Source organism: Mastigoproctus giganteus, chromosome 13 (genome assembly GCF_048544385.1).
Source record: "Mastigoproctus giganteus isolate SK-2022 chromosome 13, ASM4854438v1, whole genome shotgun sequence".
In the NCBI taxonomy this organism is placed as follows: Eukaryota; Metazoa; Arthropoda; class Arachnida; order Uropygi; family Thelyphonidae; genus Mastigoproctus; species Mastigoproctus giganteus.
In genome coordinates this window covers 45,356,993-45,376,108 of record NC_143587.1, presented here as the reverse complement: position 1 = coordinate 45,376,108, position 19,116 = coordinate 45,356,993, and the positions used below count along the sequence as shown (strand labels likewise).

Sequence of the window (19,116 nt, the reverse complement as noted above, 5' to 3'; positions counted from 1 at the left end):
TTGCAGAAGTCTATTCTATTTTTATTGCAAAAAGTATCAAAAGTATTATTTTCAGTATCTTTGAGCAAGAACTTTCCCAAGTAAGGAAAATTATCTCACTCTACAAATGAGTAAGAAAATAGGTATAAAAGTTGTGCACAATAGAAACATTAACTTGACATCCACAATAATTAGCAAAGTATATATATATATATATATATATATATATATATATATATATATGTATGTATGTATGTATATATATATATATATATATAGCAGCACAATAATTTAAAGTACACTATCAGAAATTTTGGTTGCATTACACTGTTTTAAATAAATAAATATGCCATCACAGCTTTTATTTTCCACTGGTATAAACAAAATATAGTTAACACTCGGGATGTTTAGTGTGATATCAACAGTAGTTACTTTCCTTTACCCTGATGGTTTTGTTGAGCTTTGTGTTGTTCTTCTAAATATGTTTGAGTTAGAATAAGAAGACGATAACGTTGTCTTAAATTGCGAGCACGGATGTGAGAACTAATAATTTCTACGGTATGTGAGGCAGGAAACCATCCTCTAATACCATCTCTTATTCTCTCTCCCTCAAACCACCCTATTATAAAAGAAAAGAGATATGTTATCAATATTACATCAGTTATGAATTTTTGTAACTTGTTATAAGAAACTGCTATACTAAACCTGCAACATTAAAAGCAATTAAGTGGCAATTTCATTAGAACTTATCATTCATCAGCAAGTCAAACTAAAATGAATCTGAACATTTAATTAATCAACCCTTAGCACTTAACTAATTATCATCAAATATCTGATAAACAAATGTTTTAAAATCAAAGATTAAGTTTTATTTGCTTCCATTATTAGCTTTTACTAATCAAAACTAATTTTTAAATAACTGGAATATTACCATCTTGGGCTTTGCGGAAGACATTGACAACATCGGACATGTCTAATGAAAGTTCATCAGGTTGTTGAGCAGTATATGGATGGATGCACTGGACTTGAGGGCAATCTAAATTATAAAGATTTTTAGGGAACTTCTGATGAATGCAGAGTACTTCAAATAAAAGTAACCATTACAAACACACAAAACAGTTCCTGTTCTTTATTAAATTAGCAGTAATCAGCAAAAAGTTTGAATACTTAGGTTCTAATTTAAAATGGTTCTAACACTATGAGACCATGAAAAAGTAATCGGGAACTAGAGAACAATACACAGAATGCTAGCACTAATTAAATATTCAATTAGGAAATTCAATTAAGAAATATTTGAAAAAAGCAATGACATGGAATGTGTTAAGCTTACCTTGACAATCTTTAAACAGTGGACTACGCAAAACCACAATTATGCATGACCTAGAATAGCAGTTTATTTTAAGGGATATCAGCATTAAATTCAACTGCATATGATTAGACCACAACTGCATATGATTAGACCACAACTGCATATGATTAGACCACATTACTCTATTGTATTATGTCACCCTACTTGTAAAGCAGTATATCAGAAAAGGCTTTGCATATATAAAAAAGTGTTTACGTTAAAATGCCAAAATTTTGTATAAGAAAGGAAATGAAGATCAAATATACTGGTCTCAGTTCCAAACTTTGTGATATCGATTTGCACTTACTTTTTTGGTATTTAGTTTTTAGGAGCATTAGCAACTAAGGCCATATTGCTCTGGGATATGCGGTGGTCATTCTCTGACCTTTCCGCATCCTCCGTATTTGGTGGTCATGGGCTCGAATCTCGGTCTAATCAAGAAGCATGTGCTATGCACTGCTGCTCCTGCTACAGAGGTGCCTTTGCACTTACAGTCTGCCAAGCCCCACATACTTTACTGAAAGAATCCCAATTATCTGTTGGTTCAACCACTGCTCATCTCAGTTTTCCTTTTTCTTCAAAGATGGCACTTGTGCATATGTCCACTCTAATATTCCCTCTCAGAGACAATAATTTGGAATCTCCTCTTTTTGATTCACTCTGGCTTAAAATCTCTTTCTACCCTGTCAAATTATTCTGTTACCTCCTAACTTCACTAATCACTTGGAACCCTTTGACTTCCTTTCTTTGAAACTTGACTTTCTCCAACCCAACTTTCCTAACAGTGAGATAACTTTCCTTGGTATTTTAATGTTCACAACTACAGCTAGTTGAGATGCAGAGGCTTTTCCAATTACTAATGACCTCACACAGATTGTTTACCTCCCAGAATACCAGATAATCCTAACCACACAGCCAGCGCTCAATCTTTTTCTCACAAACAATCCTTTCAACTACATGGTTGAGGTGAGTGGTCCTTTAGGTACCTCAGATCAGAAACTGGTGAGGTTCCTTCTCCAATAGAGACTTTCTCTTGTGGCATTCTTTGATGAACTCAAGAAATTGAGTTCATCAAATTTTTTTCTGTAATTGTGCATCTAGTGCACTCACTGCAGATGATGGTAGATGGATCTGAATTCTAATTTCACTAATGCTGGTGTTGCCCAAGTTTCAGTTCTTTCTCCCCCTTGTATATTAATGACCTCTTACATTGGCTGGAAATTCTATCCACAGTTTCACCGATGACATTGCATTCCACCTTCCAGTTTGAGTACCCTTGCCCTACACAAACAGCTTCAGCTTCTCAAATATCCATTACCATTTCCTTAAATACTGATCTCCAGGTAATTTTCGGTGGGGCAAAAACAACTTACTTAATTTCAATCCTTTTAAAACTTAGTCCTGTCTTATAACTCACACAAAAAAAAAAAAAAAAAAAAAAAAAAAGATTACCTTAACTGATAATCTCTCTTGGCATAAACACATCATAAATATTGCTTCTTATGCATCTAAAAAACTGGGTTTTTACTTTCGTTCTTGGCGTTACTTTTCTTCCAAACAGCTGCTCACTCTGTACAGATTTCAAATCTGCCCTAACACTGAATATTGTTCCCACATCTGGGGGAGGTGTCCCAAAAACCTCTCCCATGCTTCTAGACTCCATTCAAAAGAGGGCAGTTAGGTTAATTAACAACCCATCTTTAACAAAGTCCGTCTCACAGACATTGTTTCTGCTGCATGCCTTTTCTTTTCTAATTTCATGGGCACTTTTCTTCTGAGTTGGTTCTATAATTCCTGCTCTCTCTTTCAAACTAGTCTGAACATGTGCCACAACCAGTCAGGATCCTTTTACTGTCCAACTTCAAACTCACAGAACCAACTGTTCTTCATCCTCATTTATTCCTTCAATTTCTGTTTTCTGTAACAACCTGCCTTCAAACATATTTTCTGAAAATTACAATTTACAGAAATTCAAGTCCAATGTTCAATGTGACTCCAATTCAAGTAAATTCCTCTCAAGTGAAAGAATTTACTTGAATGGCAAAAACTTGTTAGGCAGTGGATGAAATGTGGATGAGTTGGGTGGAACATAATTACATTTTTTCCCTTTTCAGTTAATCTCTATTCCTTCAATAGTTACACAATAAATAAATTATATGTATGCAAAAGAAATGAAATTATGCCCTTAAGATATGTGAAAGATATCAGTATACAGTGCAAACCAAATGGCAGGTCAGAAGATTAAAAGTTTATGTATATATATGAGTTATAAACATATAAAGATAAGGAGAACTTTGTACAATTGAAAATTAGGACGAACAGTATTGAAAACACAATGAAGTGGTATAAATCCAGTTACAGAAGTTATACAAAAGTGAAGTTATAGTAATGTTTATTTGAATCAGAAAAGTTGGAGGTCTGAAAACTAGTATCTGAATTATCATTGTGCAAGGTCCAAATACTACTCATGATCCAGAATTAATAGATGAAGCTCAAGGATAAGGTGATTTGTGGATCTTAGTGACACTTATTAAAAATCTTTAACAATTTTTTTTCAATTTTGATTCCCCATAAGCAAGCCTGAAATATAGAGGTAAAAGAGAATTTTGTTTTATTGAAAGGAAAAGAAACAAGCAAACTGACTGAGCATATTAAACCTTTAAAGACCATTTGTGGTGTGAAAAAGAATATTTGGAAAATGGCCTAAAGAAACTATTTATTACCTTTGATATAAGAAAAACAATCTGTTGTTTAAAAATAAGACTACTGTTTTTTACTTGAATCTAAAAACTGATTCTAAAAGAAATTGTTTTTAGAAACAAATGATTTCTAATGTCATGCTCCTAAGATAATCTCCTAAGAAAGTCTGGTGGTCACCAGAGCAAATAGTTACATAAGTTCATCTATTACTGTAAATGTCCAGATTTAAATTATGTATGAACAGTAAATGTGGATACTAAAATATAGCTCATTCCTGGATATTAAAAAAGGTTTAAACTGCTAAACAAAGTGTTATATTAAAACTATCATTTGATCTTTTTAAATAGGAATTATATAATCATGTTTATAAATATTCTTTTTATTTTATATTTTTCTTTTCAAGCAAAGCCTTATTTATTTATGGACTATTTATTGACTTACCCCATTCTTCATATATCTTTTCATTTGGATTTTCAGAAGTAGGAGGTGTGACTGCTTCCATCCATCGTGTCCTGTCACTACTATCAATGCAATAACAGATGTATAAAAAAATAATACAAATAAATAAAAGGATATCAGATTATAAAGGTTCTATTTTATAGAGCTCATAAAGTAAACCAAACATAACACTGCATAAAGTTATATTCTAGAACCCTCATCTGAGAAGAAACTTATTGTTCTTAAAACAGGCAATAAAATTTTGAAATTTACTTTTGTAACAAAAAAGCTGAAATACACTATACAGTAAAATCTCGTTAATGTTGTTGTTATTTGGTTTTTAGGAGCATTAGCAACTAAGGCCATATTGCTCTAGGGATATGCAGTGGTCATTCCCTGACCTTTCCGCATCCTCCGTATTTGGTGGTCATGGGCTCGAACCCCGGTCTAATCAAGAAGCGTGTGTTACGCACTGCTGCTCCTGCCCACCTGGCTATGGAGATGCCAAAATCTCGTTAATACAAACTCGGTTTATACAAAGTACTCGTCTATATGAAGCACATACCATTCCCCTGCGAAAGGACAGGATTTTCTATGTAAATATATTCATTTATTACAAATTTCAGTTAATATGTATTACAAAGTTCTTATTGTCATTTTGTGGTATGTTTAATACAAATCTTGGCAGAGCGATCCGATTATTGCCCCCAGCCACCTGGCTCCCTACTTCCCGAAGGATGGCACTGACTTGTTAGAAATTAGTTTTGTGTAAACAAAAGCAGTTTATGGTAGCTACAACATCAAGTGCACTCTGAAAAACATCTGTCTGAAGGATGAGTTGTTAAATTAACAAATGAATAAAAAGTTTTTCTAAGTTGTTTACATGCACTCCCTCGCACTCCATGGGAATAAGGTCAGTTGCAATTGTTACCCCAGTTCAAAGTGTCTTTTGCTATCGTATACAGCAATCTATTTTTTGTGCCATTTTATCTGTGCCGACGTCTTTTTTGGAACTTGTGTCTTTAAATTAATTTAAAATTTGTTTATATTAAATCTTATCTAGCAGCATTATGGTGACAAAATGTAGACAGACACAATTAAGCCTGAAATTAAACTAAAAATTATACAAGAGGCTGATAGGATGGAAAGAAGCAAAACAGACATTGCAATGGAATACAACATCCCTTTACCTACTTTATCTACAATACTGAAAAACCAAAAAAGACTTGAAGAAGTGCGTGACACTGGAGCAGCGATGAAAAACAGGAAACAAATTTGTTTTGTTTGTTTTGTTATTTGGTTTTTAGGAGCATTAGCAACTAAGGCCATATTGCTCCGGGAATATGCGGTGGTCATTCCCTTGACCTTTCTGCATCCTCCGTATTTGGTGGTGACGGGCTCGAACCCCGGTCTAATCAAGAAGCGTGTGCTACATACTGCTGCTCCTCCCCACCTGGCTACGGAGGCGGCAAACGAATTTGTGGTGCAAAACACGAGCTTGAAACAAAACTTTTCGAGTGGTACCAACAAATGCATGCATCTAATTTGCTAATATCAGGTCTGATTTTGCAAGAAAAGGCCAATTATCTAGCTCAGCAACATGGAATTAGTGACTTCAAATGCAGCAGTGGCTGACTCCAAAGATTTAAAAACAGGAATAACTTGGTTTCGCAAAATGTTTGCGGTGAGTTTGGATTAGTCGACAAAGAAAAGGCTACAGACTGGTTGTGTTCTGTATGGTCCATCCTCGAATAATATGAGGCAAAGGATATTTTTAATCTTGACGAGACAGGTTTATTTTATAATTTGCTGCGAAAAAAAACATCTGCTGTTCGAGGAGAGTCTTGTCATGGTGGAAAATTAAGTAAACAAAGAGTCACTGTTCTGTTATGCTGCAATTCAGATGGCAGTACAAAACTATGCCCACTTGTGATTGGTAAGTTTTCCAAGCCAAGATGTTTTAAAACAGTTAACCAACTTCCTTGTGATTATGAGGCCAATAGAAGTGCTTGGCTTACGGTCAAAAGTTTTCAGTCTTGGTTATCAAAATTGGAAAGAAGAATGGCTTCAGAAAAAAGGAACAATTTGATGATTCTAGACCGTTGTACAGCACATTCTGCCGAGACACTTAAGTTGACAAATATACGGCTGTTGCTTTTATCCCCCAATACCACCAGTTTAATGCAACCACTGGATCAAGGCATTATTTATAACCTCAAGAGAGCATATAGAGCCCACTTAATAAGGTACTTGATCCGCAACATAGGAGGGAACAATTTTCAGCCAAACTGGAATGTCTTGGATGCTATCCATAATCTTGTTATTGCTTGGGAAAGTATTACATCAAGTGTAATAATCAACTGCTTCAGAAAGAGTGGCTTTGGAGAGAACATCATCAAAAAACATGGTCCAGCAACAGTGAGGAATGGAGGAATTTGAAGGCACATATGAATTTTGTTGGCGAATTGAAGAGTTTGTGAAGGTGGATGATGAAGTTACTACCACTGCAACGCCAACACCAGAAGAGCTGTTGGGTACCAAACAAAACGATGCTGTTTTTTTACTAGTGACAGCGAAAGTGAAGACGCGTGCACGCACACTGCCATCTAAAAAAAGATGCCCAAAATGCATTGAACATAATAGAGAATGTCTTGGCCTGCAGTAACAGAAAATAAAGAAACAACTATTGCATTTGATAACGTCTGTGCTGTGGTTAAAAATGCATATAGGACAAAAACTGTGCAAACAACATTGGATTCTTTCTTTAAATTAGGGTAATTTATTAAAAAGTTAATGGTTTGTATGTCTCCTTTTATAATTATTGTAATTATTTTTACGGTGATACTAAAATATTGTATATATCAAAATATATACTGTACAATATTTTCATTTCCGTTAATATTGCTTTTCTCTTAGTTTATCATACAAATAAAATAAAATCTTTAAAAAATGTTATTCCTATTACTGTATTGTTAGATAAGGCTTTTGGTTTTATTTTATTTTTATTTTATTAATTTATTTTTGATATTATTCTTAGATAAACAGTATGTACCAAAAAAATAATAATAATAAAAAACGGTAATATTTTGACACTTTTGGGGGACCTCATTATTACAAAATGTGAAAATTTAGGTCCCTTGAACTTTGTATTAACGAGATTCCACTGTAGTTGGCTCTTAATTACTTAATCAACTTCTTAATTATCTATCTAAATTTCATTACCCCCATTAATTACACAGATCTAAACAAGCAACATGTAACTACTTCACACTAATTTCACATTTATTATTATAGTTTATCACAATACAACTTTGTATACACTGCCCTGGCATTAATATCTGGACACCTGCACATCTACAAAAAAACAAAAAACAAATAACATATGCTGAAACCTATAGCTTTTATGAAGCCTCTAGTCTCCAATTAACACTCTTCAGTTTTTTTTTGCAAATGTCCTCCAATATTTTCCACCATTCAAACCTGAACTGGCTACACCTTCAAAGCAGCAACCAGTTCAGCTCTGTTATTTTTGGGTGGTCTTTCCTTACATGAAACTGACAATCCAGTTCATCTCAGAGGTTCTCTCTCAGACTGAGATCAGGGCTCTGAGCTGGACAGTCCAACTTTTCAATGCTCAAACAGCCTGTCACAATGCATGTGAGCAGTACAACATGGAGTGTAGTCCTGTTGATGCAGGTATTGGCCTTCCTGGACGTGCTGCCACAACATAGGTAATGCATTATTGTCAAGGACATCTAGATAGACCTCAGCATTCGTGGTTTTATCCAAACCAACTAATGGTTCCAGATCAAACCATGAAAAACAACCCCAGACCATCACTCTGCTTCTATCAAACTTCATTGTCAGGATAATATGGTCCAGCAGACAGCTTTCTCCAGGCATCCGCCACAATGGTCTGACCACCAGAATGGTAGACCATATATTGTGACTCATCACTCCAAAACATAGCTTTCCATTAGTCTACGGTCTAAGAATGGCAAGCCTTACACCAAGCTAGATGGTATCTAGCATTATTTGGGGTGATTAATGGCTTGTAGACAGCTGAATGACTGTGGTAGCCCATAAAATGCAGCACCCTGTGCACTGTAGTGGTGCTGAGGGCCTGTGTGCTGCAACATTGACCTATATTCTGCATGGACAATTGCAGGGTTCTCCTGTCACATTCCATCAGCTTTAGGGAATTTCTGGGTCATTTCATGACAGTTTCAGAACTAGTCCATTTCCATTTGCAGTTCAAATCAGTAACAATCAACCCAGGGACATTCAGAGAAGTTGAAATGTCATGTACAGACCGATTATTTATGTGGCATTCTATTATCATCATTCTGTGCTGGAAGTCTGCTAACTCCACTGATTGTGGAATTTTGCATTCAACAAATAAATAACATTTTTGGAATATTCAAACTAACATAAAAAAGAGATTTAATTCTTATTTGGTGATAATGAAAGAATCCTTGATATCGTAGTTAAATAGCTATAACTGTGAATAACCAGCCACAGAACACAGGATATGTATTTAACCCAGCAATCATAGCATAATAATCTTCAGTTTTCAGATGAATGGTTCTTCCACTGTCTGTCTTCCTAAATATACACAACATGTTAATTCAGTAGTAATGATAACACAACTTTGCTGGCTCCTTGAAACAAGAGATCTTTTTAAGTAATAAATGTATATAGTTACTTAAAAAGATCCTAGCTACGTCATGCTATTTGTCAGAAATAGTTCACTATTCTGACAAATAGCATAAATATTCCATATGTAGTTTAACTAGATAACAATCATGGAATATCAATGAACACAACAATCTAGTATGATTTACTCATGTAGGTATATGGGATTCCATGACGATAAATAATTACTGTACTGTTTGATCCAGAAAGTTTAATAACTTTCTGGATACAATGGAAAGTTATTAAACTTTCTGGATCAAACAGTACAATACTTATTTATGATTTACTCAATTCTTATACAATAAATCGTATTAGTTTACTTGCTAAAGCTTGTTACCATTCTCTCTCTCTCTCTCAAAACACTAACATTCATTTCTTGTAATTATGGATATGCCAGAATGTTCAGTGGTGCCACAGTGACCATACTGTGAACCATGACAGCAGCACACACATTACAAACTACTTTTGATCTATACATATACTTGAAAATGAAACTACTCGTATCTATAAAGAATTTATGTTGTATGATGTTTATGCCACAACTTACTTGTAAGGTATAAAAATAAGAATTTGGTAAGTACAAATGTGGAAAGAAAACAAATATGTTTGCGTAATAATGTGGCCTAACTTAGCAAGAAAGAATATGCTACTGGTTAATACAAACAAAACATCTAAATATATTGCTTTATTTTAATTATCTGAAATTTTATTATAACAGAAATTCTATTTATACAATGAGATACTTTCTTTTTAATGTATAAGAACAACTCAGGTGGCTATATAACATAACTACGATAGCATGATAAAACATTTATTAAAATTTTATGATAATTTTAAATTATTATGACTAATGATCAAAATAGTGGTTAGTGGTCTCAATACACAACACAAGTCTTTCTGTTATATTTTGGCCAACTTTATATAGGGCTAGATTACTTTTCAGAGATTACATCAGTAGGCATTCAATAGGCTCATGATGGCCTGGCCACTTTCAAGAAAATTTTTAATCCAGAGGTCACAATACAGCAAGAGAAATGAGAGGAGCACTCTAAATGTAATAAATATCTTTTCCTTGATGTTCTGGATAGCTCAAAATTTAAAACGACAGTGATAATATGGGATGAAACTTCTAACCCCTCCCTAAAAATGTATTTCACATTAAAAATTAATTAAATATATTAAAAAAAAAAGTTCTGATTTTATTGTAGTCAGTAGTTTAAGAAAATTGACAATGGGTCAATAGTCAAACTACATTCTGTAACTATAAACAAAGCCAAGGCCAAAATGATCTTGAATTGATTTTCACATCCCATCCACACTCATGTAACACCTTCTATTCATCGCATAGCAATGAATATAGTATTCATTACTTCAACTACAATTATGGTATATGTATAAAAAAAATAATAAAAAATAAAATTAATAATTATTGCCAATATAAGAGGGCATTTTATGAACACATGCAAATGCAACTAAAAAAAAGCTAATGCCAATATGATAATTTAAAGTTACAGAGAAAAACATTGTGCAGAATAGAAAAAAATTTAATCAGAAGAATTAATAACTTCCTGCACTTAAAGCATTTTAAGATGGGGGTGGAAATTGCTTCACACCAATGCACATGGGTTAAAATGATGGTTGGTTGTTTTATGGTTTTAGGCACATCAGCAACTTAGGCCATTGGTTAAGATGCATCAATACAAAGTTTACATTATCAATACCACTGAAGAAGAGAGATTCAAGCACTCCCTTTCATGATATACCTGGATTTCTGTTTCCAGGTAATAGAAACTGCAGGAGTTACTTATAAACTAGGAGGAAGAAGTTAAAAGTGGTGCATAATGAAAAAGACTTAAGGGTATATAATATTAGATATGAAACTGACCACACAGTTAAACAGGCAGCTGGGAGGGCATGTGGTGTCCTGTTTATGATTTACAGGACCTTTCCAAGTAGGGAAAAGGATGTATAAGAAAAGTTCTGACAGTGAGACAATTCGGTATATTTTATTCCGGTGTGGAAGCTGCATTTAAAAATGAAAGAGCTCATAGAGAGGATTCAAAGAAGGGCGATCAGATTGATGAGTGCTAATCAAAGCCACCATGAAGAATGGCACACAAGTTACATATTGCAATGTATGGAAACTAGACATCTTGGATGTGGAGATCTAATTGAGGGTATGATGTCCTAAAGGAAATTACTAAAATCAATGAGGGAAATATATTCTCACATGCAGGAAAAACAAGAACTAGGGAACACAGATATAAAACCTCTGAGTAGCATATGGTTCAGAGGTTTTCAAACTGGTTCCGTGAGAGCAGATGTTGGGAATCTGTGAGAACTTTAATGGGAGGAGAAGGAGGGGGAGAAGAGAGATAATGTTATGATTTCTGTTATTTTTTTAAATGAAAGAGGGGATAGATACAATGGAAAATTGGAATAAAGGTTTTTTGAGATATATTGACAACATTTTAATATGAATCAAGTAATATCCATGATTCAGAAGTGTCTAGAACAGTGCTTTTCAGTGTCATGTGGAACCAGGTTTTCTGCAATTGTTATATTAATATTATGGAATATAACATCTTGAAAAAACAGTAATAATTGTTAATTATTACTGTTTTTAAAGTGCTAGGATTCCACAGAAGATCTAGATTTGCAGAAGAGCTTCAAAGACAAAAACAGTCTGAAATACTCTTGAAGATTATTGGAATAAATTAGATGCCAAGGTGACTGAGGCGGGGATTTTAGTATTAGTACTAGCAAAAGATGCAAGGAAGCAAACCTATACAGTATCAGAAAAAAATAATAATAACAATAATAAACAAACAAAAAAATAAATAATAAATAAAAAAAAAAACACTTCCAACATCACCTGTCCACATCTAATAATTTTTCTAATTCCTCAATAAATTTACTCATTACCCATTTTCACAAAATTTAGAGGGAATTTTGTTGCTACAATCAACTATCCTTTCGTTTTTGATAAAGTTTAAACTAGAACTGGCGGTCATTTTTTTGGCGATGGGTAAAGTATGAGTGACTGCATTAATTGCAGGAAAAAAAAAAAGTTTGCTTCCTTGACTCATTCAGCCATTATAATAATAACATTTCTCTGCACAACTTCAAGAGCAGATTTATCTTTCAATTTGGACATTGGCAGCTGATGCAAGAAAGCATCAGCCAAAAAAACAAAACAAAAACTACACTTTACCCAACCATACCACCCATGAATTTGTTCAAACCACCCAGTTCCACAACAGATGGAAGCCTGTTCCAACAATCAAATGCCCACTGGCTGAAGGCAAACTTCCATACATCTATCCTGCAACCATCCTTCCTCAATTTGAATTTGTGCCCTCTCGTGTGTAGTCTCAGCAGGAGGAAAAACACCATCAACATTTAGCTCAATCCATTCAAGGCCTTAAGCACCTCAATCAGATCTCCCAACAGGTGCCTAGTCTCCAGATGCTGCAATTTGCAGAACTGAAGCCTTTCTTGGTAAGAGCACTCTTATGTTCCCTTCAATAATCTGGTTGCCCCTCTCTGTACCCGTTCCAGCAGATCTACATTCTTCCTAAAGTGAGGCATCCAGACCTGCATCGTACAAGACCATGGTCAAGATGCAGGGGATAATCATTTCCTTATCCCTGCCAGCTAGTTTCTGTATATCAATGACAAAACCCCATGAGCTGTCCAGCCAGTCTGTCTGCATTGTTCAAAGATTACTCTCTGGTCTTTTTCATTTTCCACTACCTGAGTGTAGTACCAAACAGTTGATAAGTTATTCTGGTATTACTGCTACTCATTTTTTTCTCAGCTCATCGACCTAATTTTCCTAGCTCTTATAGCAGTAACTCACCTTGATCACTGTCATTAACCACCCTGCCAACCACTGTATCACCTGCAAACTTAAGCACTGAAGCCTGGGGTACTCCATTAATAACATTAGTCCATGAAGAGCAGTGCCCATTGATAACCACTCTGTCTTCTTCCACTCAACCGTCATCAAATATGGAGGATGCGGAAAGGTCAGGGAATGACCACTGCATATCCTGGAGCAATATGGCCTTAGTTGCTAATGCTCCTAAAAACCAAATAACTAACAATCAACCGTCATTTTATCAATAGCAGTAACTTGCCCTTTAATGCCACATTGCTCCAGTCTTATGTGCAAAAGTATCAAAACCCTTCCTGAAATCCATGTATATGATACCAAAATTATTTTTTGCATCCAGTTCCTTGGCCACTGCATCATAGTATCCAATCAGCTTAGCTAGATAATTACATTGCTGTTTAGATGGGAATCTGCTTTACTTCTTTAACTAGTGACTCCATTATTTTCCCTGGAACAGATGTTAAGGTAACAGGTCTGTAATTATTCATGTCACTGCCTGAGGTTTCCGATATCATTAGTTAACTGGCCATCCCAAGAGTCCTCTTCTTAGAATGATTTCCACAGATTACTAGCATTAGCTTAATTTGTAATTATTTTTGACCTACCACATTTTGGGAGATCTGCAATTACCATAACAAAGTTTATATTCTAAAAATGTTTCTTGGCTAAATGACTAAGAGTATGAAAGAGTTTGTTTATGCATGGGTACTGCACTTACATAATTTAATTATATCTTATATTGTGAATATGTTCACAAGTTACCAAGGTATCGCACTGCTTTGAATAAGTAACACTTTACTAGTGGAGAAGACTAATGTTACTTATTCTTGGCGGACATCACCACCCAGATGGTACTGTTTCGAAGCCTGTTGGCTTACTCATCGGTGGGTGGGCAAGTATTCTGTTGTTGCAATAGTAACAACTCAGTTATGAAGTATAACTCCACAATATGAGAGATGCTTGATGGTGTGCATGGTTTAATCTAAAAATATTTCTTGGCTAAATGCCTAAGAGTATGGAAGAGTTGGTTCATGCATGGGTACTGCACTTACATCATTTCTACTACCCAGGTAGCATGAATGCATCGTTTAATTATATCTCGTATTGTGAATACCTCAGAACAAGTTGCTGAGGTATTGCACTGCTTTGAATAAGTAACGCTTCATTAGTGGAAGATTAATGTTACTTATTCTCAGAGGATACCACCACCCAGATGGCACTGTTTTGAAGCTTGTTGGCTTACTCATTGGTGGGAGATATAATTAAACAATGATCAATAATCATCACATTGCTAGATGGACACTGGTTTGAGAGTAACAGTCTGAGCAAGGACAATGACAGTTTACTCAGCCAATGCGTTACAACATACATGGTAAATGCAATAACAGGTTATGTTTCAAAAAAACAGCCTCACCAAAAGTCAGTTCTACCATTTTTTTGAAAAAATTTATAATGTGATAGCTGTTTCAAGACTACTGGTCTTTCATCACATGATGAGATGGGTAGCCTCAATTAGCAAAAATCTATGCCATTTTGTCAATAATGTATTGGGTCTACTTGATCAGAAAAAGTGCTCTTCCATACAACATACAATATTCACTGATCAGGACAAATTCACCAACTGAGACCAGTGTCTGATGATCAGCTATCACAATGGCAGAATGCTCTTTTGGCAAGGCCATCTGGTGGGAAAAGAAATTAGTATCTTAAGTTGAGCTGCAGATAAGTGTAGTCTCTAAGGCAAGCATAAGCACAAGTTTTAAGAAACCACTTTCAGCAACCAATACTAAAAGGTTGAAGTGTCCTAAAGACAGAAATTGAATGCATACCACTTTCAAATAAAGATAATCAATAGGCTCACTGAAAGAGCCACTAGGCTAACAACTTCTAAAATTTTAAAAATTTCTCTAGATTAGATGCTTAATGCCTATTCCATATAGCATTACCATAAAGCACAGAAAATAACCAACTTTTGAAGCCATACAGAAAAACAGAACTAAGTAACCATTTTCTGATGTTACCTGGGAAAAAAAGCTATGCTTTCTGCTTCATAATAATCTATATATAGTTTGTACGTCTAAAGTTATAGGCTGCACATTCTAATTAAGACATCAAATTTTAAAATGAGGTACCACATAAAATAAAAAACTTGCCTAAGGGGACAACTGAGGATCATCTCCACTGTCTTCCCTTTATGATTATTTAGCATTATCAACTGGAATAAGTTTTTATAATGTGCAGGTGGCTTAATAGACAAGTGCCCAAGTCCATTTGTTTCATCCAGACACACCACCTGCATCATATTCCTAGGGCAATAGTCCTGTACGATGTATGATTCTTCACTAAAAGTAGAAATAAATGGATTAACTTTTTGTTTTGAAAATGAATTGCTTAGTTATAAACTTGACTGTTTATTTATACAATTACTATATTAACTTCTTTGCCAAAGTTAATATAGTAATAATAACTTTGGAAAAGTTAATATTACTATATTAACCCCCTTCCCAAAAGCTGTTTGTGGGTTGTTGTTCCATTCAGGTTGTTCACGTTTGTTTAATAGAAGTTTAACCTGAAAGCATATAATACTGTCCATTTTGATTACATATCACAGACTCCAAATGTTTCCTTAAAAAATACTACACTGCATTGTGGTATCATAATTTAGATACCTTAATTAATTATATCCATACATTAAAATTTCCATACATTTGGAACACTGTAGCTCCATTAAAACTCATGTGGCTCCCTAATTAAACTCTTAATAATTGATATACTTCAGAATCAATAATCATTATCTGATTACATATTGCTGGGGCTGACTGGGCTAGCCGGGTGGGTAAAGTGCCTGCCTGGCAACCCAAAGGTTGCGGGTTCAAACCCCAGCTCAGGCTTGGATCAGAATACAAAAATGCAAAAACCTTGGGAGATGCAATATGGCCACAGAAGCCGATGCGCCAACAACTAACAAAAAAAAAAAAAAAAAAATTTGCTGGATAAAGAGGGGAGTCAGGAAGCTAAGAGTCCTGAAACAAAGAGGTTCGAGTTTGTGTTTCAGATTGATCACTGAAAACTGTCCAGGGATCAACTGGTTTACTCTTTGCTGCCAGCAATGCTGAATATTGGAGATTATGGGGGGGGGGGGATTATGTAGCTCATTCTCCTCTATGGCTGTGATGTGTTGGCCATAGGCTGTTGTTCCATTCACACTGTTACACAGTATTGTTGTGTGCTGCTTTCCTGTGGGGGGGGGGCTAAGTATCCAGTTTGGGTTGCATCATGAAATCTGGTTGATGTTACTATTGACTGTTTTGATGTAGTTCTTTAAGACATGAAATGGCTCAAGAAAGTGCTCCTTTTTTGCTGATGTACTACATTACCATTAGTAGAGGCATATGATGCAAGAAAGCAAGCTTATGCAGCATCAGCCAAAAAAAAAAAAAACCCACTTCCACTTCACCCTTCCGTTCATTTGAAATACCTGTCCAGCTGAGCCTTAAATTTATTTAGGCTATCAACTTCCACAACAAGGGATGGAAGTCTGTTCCACCAACCAACTACCCGCTGACTAAAGGCAAATTTCCGAACATCTATCCTACATCTGTCTTTCCTCAATTTGAATTTATGTCCTCTCAGGGGTGATTATTCTGAGCAAGAGGAAAAATCCCCTCAGCATTGAGCATGCTCAAACCATTCAAGGCTTTATACACCTCTATCAGATCACCTCGCAGGTGCCTAGTCTCCAGACACTGTAATTTGCAAAATTTAAGCCTTTCTTCGTAAGAGCAACCCTTTGTTCCATTCACTAATCTTGTTGCCCTTCTCTGTACTAGTTCCAACAGCTCTACATCCTTCTTAAAATGAGGCCTCGAGACCTGTATACAGTACTCAAGGTGTGGCCTGACCATTGCCTTATACAAGGGAATAATCACCTCCTTATCCCTGCTAGAAAAATTCCTGTATTTCATTGACAAGACACTATGAGCTACTCTTGCAGACCGTCTGCACTGCTCAGGAAACTTCATATCTGCCTGCACAATTACCCTCAGGTCCTTTTTGTTCTCTACCACTGTCAGTGTAGTACCACAGAGTTGATACATCACTCTGGGGTTACTGCTTCCCATATGTAGTACTTTACATTTGTCAATGTTAAACTTCATTTGCCACTTCTCAGTCCATCTGCTCAACCTTTCCAGATCCTGCTGCAGCAGCAGCAGCATAGCGTCAGTAGTGTCCTTAACAACTCTGCCAACCTTTGTATCATCTGCAAACTTGGACATTAAGCTTGATATACCATCATCAATATCATTTATAAATACAGAAAACTACAATGGATCCAACACTGAACCCCGAGGGACTCCACTAATAACATTAGTCCTAACATTTAGAATGTTAGGACCACAGGTGTAGAAAGCATGGTCCTTAGTGATGGCATATGTGATATCATTTTGGAGGATATTCTCGTGTTTTGTATGTGTTAATGAAAGTTCTTGTAGGTGGGTCACTTTGCTTTGAATATAACTGTTAATGTGGGGCTAGACCACAACTTAGTATAAATGGGAATAGGACAAGTCTTAGACAATGCGGTGTGTGCAAATTTAATGAAAGGCATTAATGATTAAGGATACTCTCTTACCAGGGAAAAAAAAATTAAATCCTAGTTTAAATATTTAGGTAATATTACCAGTATTTTATTTAATTAAGGAAGAAGCAAGTTAGGTAGCAACAATAGAGATTTCTGATCAGAATCAATGAAAAACAAAATATCTTCTAAAGTGACAAAAGCAGAGACATTAGAACACAATCAAGATGAGCACCAGACTTAGGAGTAACTAAGATAAATCACATCATATCTATTTCCAAATGCTAGTCAGATAGGGAACTGAGTGTTGCCTTTTCTTTTAAGCGAAAGTGGCAAAACAAAAAGCCCCTAGTGGCCTTACTGTCACCTCTATACTCAGGTTCATGCAATTTTTGCACCTCTCAAAAAAGTAAAAATTTGTAGATTCTTAGAATCCCACCTCTCCTCTGGTAAAAAGAACCTTTTTTTAGGGCTGATTACTCCTCTCCTTCTGACCTACATGGCTTGAACATGTAGGCAGGTTCAATGATCCTAACTTCTGTTTTTACTCTCTAACATTTTCTGTGAGAATCTTTTATCTCATTTCTCCTTTAATGCTTCCGACCTCAATTAATAGCTTTATCAACCATTAATAGCTTGATCCTCTTTAATTCCACTGGGCCTGATAACAATCCCAACTTTGTTATTAAACTTGCCCGTCTTACATTTTAGATTTACACTGGTGTGCAAAATTTTAAGGACCAGTCAGGTTTTCATCTATAACTTCTCATAGGAGTGGCCTGGATATGGGAAAGCATACCAAAGGAACTTCGTGAGGTACAGAAATGAAGGAAACAACACTGACACAATAACAGAAACAAAACGGTACAGAGGGGCTTTATTCAAAAATGGCAATATAGCAATGGACGCCATGATACAGATGCATCACTGCCAAAGATGGAACAAAGGGAAGAGGTGGTCCTCAGTAGGAGATATGGCCACCCTTAATGTCAATACAGGCTTTGCACCACCTGTCCATACTTAGAACAATGTTGTTGATAAGTTCTTGCAATAACATCGTCCATTCCTCTGTCAATGCCATCTTCAGCTGGTGAACATTTTCTAGTGGGTGTGGACGTGCCACTAGATGTCTCCCTAGAGCGTCCTGTATGCGTTCGATGAGATTTAGATCGGGGGGGCAGGCAGGCTAATCCATATGAACAATGTCCTCACTTTCCAAAAGCATATCGCAGCTGCAGTGTGATGGGGTGTGGCATTATCATCCATAAACATGAACTTGGGGCCAATGGCACCTTGGAACAGATGCACATGGGGAAGGATTACCTCAGTACAGTAGTGTGCACTGGCTACAGTACTGCTTTCTAGTATCTGGAGTTGTGTACGTACATCCAAGATAACGCCTCCCCAGACGAGAACACCTCGACCGCCATATCGATCCCTTTCAGTGATGTTTGCGGGGTGATACCATATATGCCAACC

General features: G+C 35.7%; 1 protein-coding gene across 1 annotated transcript in view; it reads right to left on the bottom strand.

Annotated features, from left to right (window-relative positions):
- Positions 1 to 300: 300 nt before the first annotated feature.
- The window catches only part of LOC150076004 (uncharacterized), a 220,368-nt gene continuing 201,552 nt past the window's right edge, over positions 301 to 19,116 (bottom strand). The window contains exons 14-17 of the mRNA XM_090387231.1: positions 15,212 to 15,400; positions 4,469 to 4,548; positions 911 to 1,015; positions 301 to 598 (exon numbers count right to left, since the gene is read on the bottom strand). Of these exons, the coding sequence (XP_090243357.1) occupies positions 408 to 598; positions 911 to 1,015; positions 4,469 to 4,548; positions 15,212 to 15,400 (565 nt within the window). The 3' untranslated portion in view covers positions 301 to 407. The remainder of the gene's footprint in view (positions 599 to 910; positions 1,016 to 4,468; positions 4,549 to 15,211; positions 15,401 to 19,116) is intronic.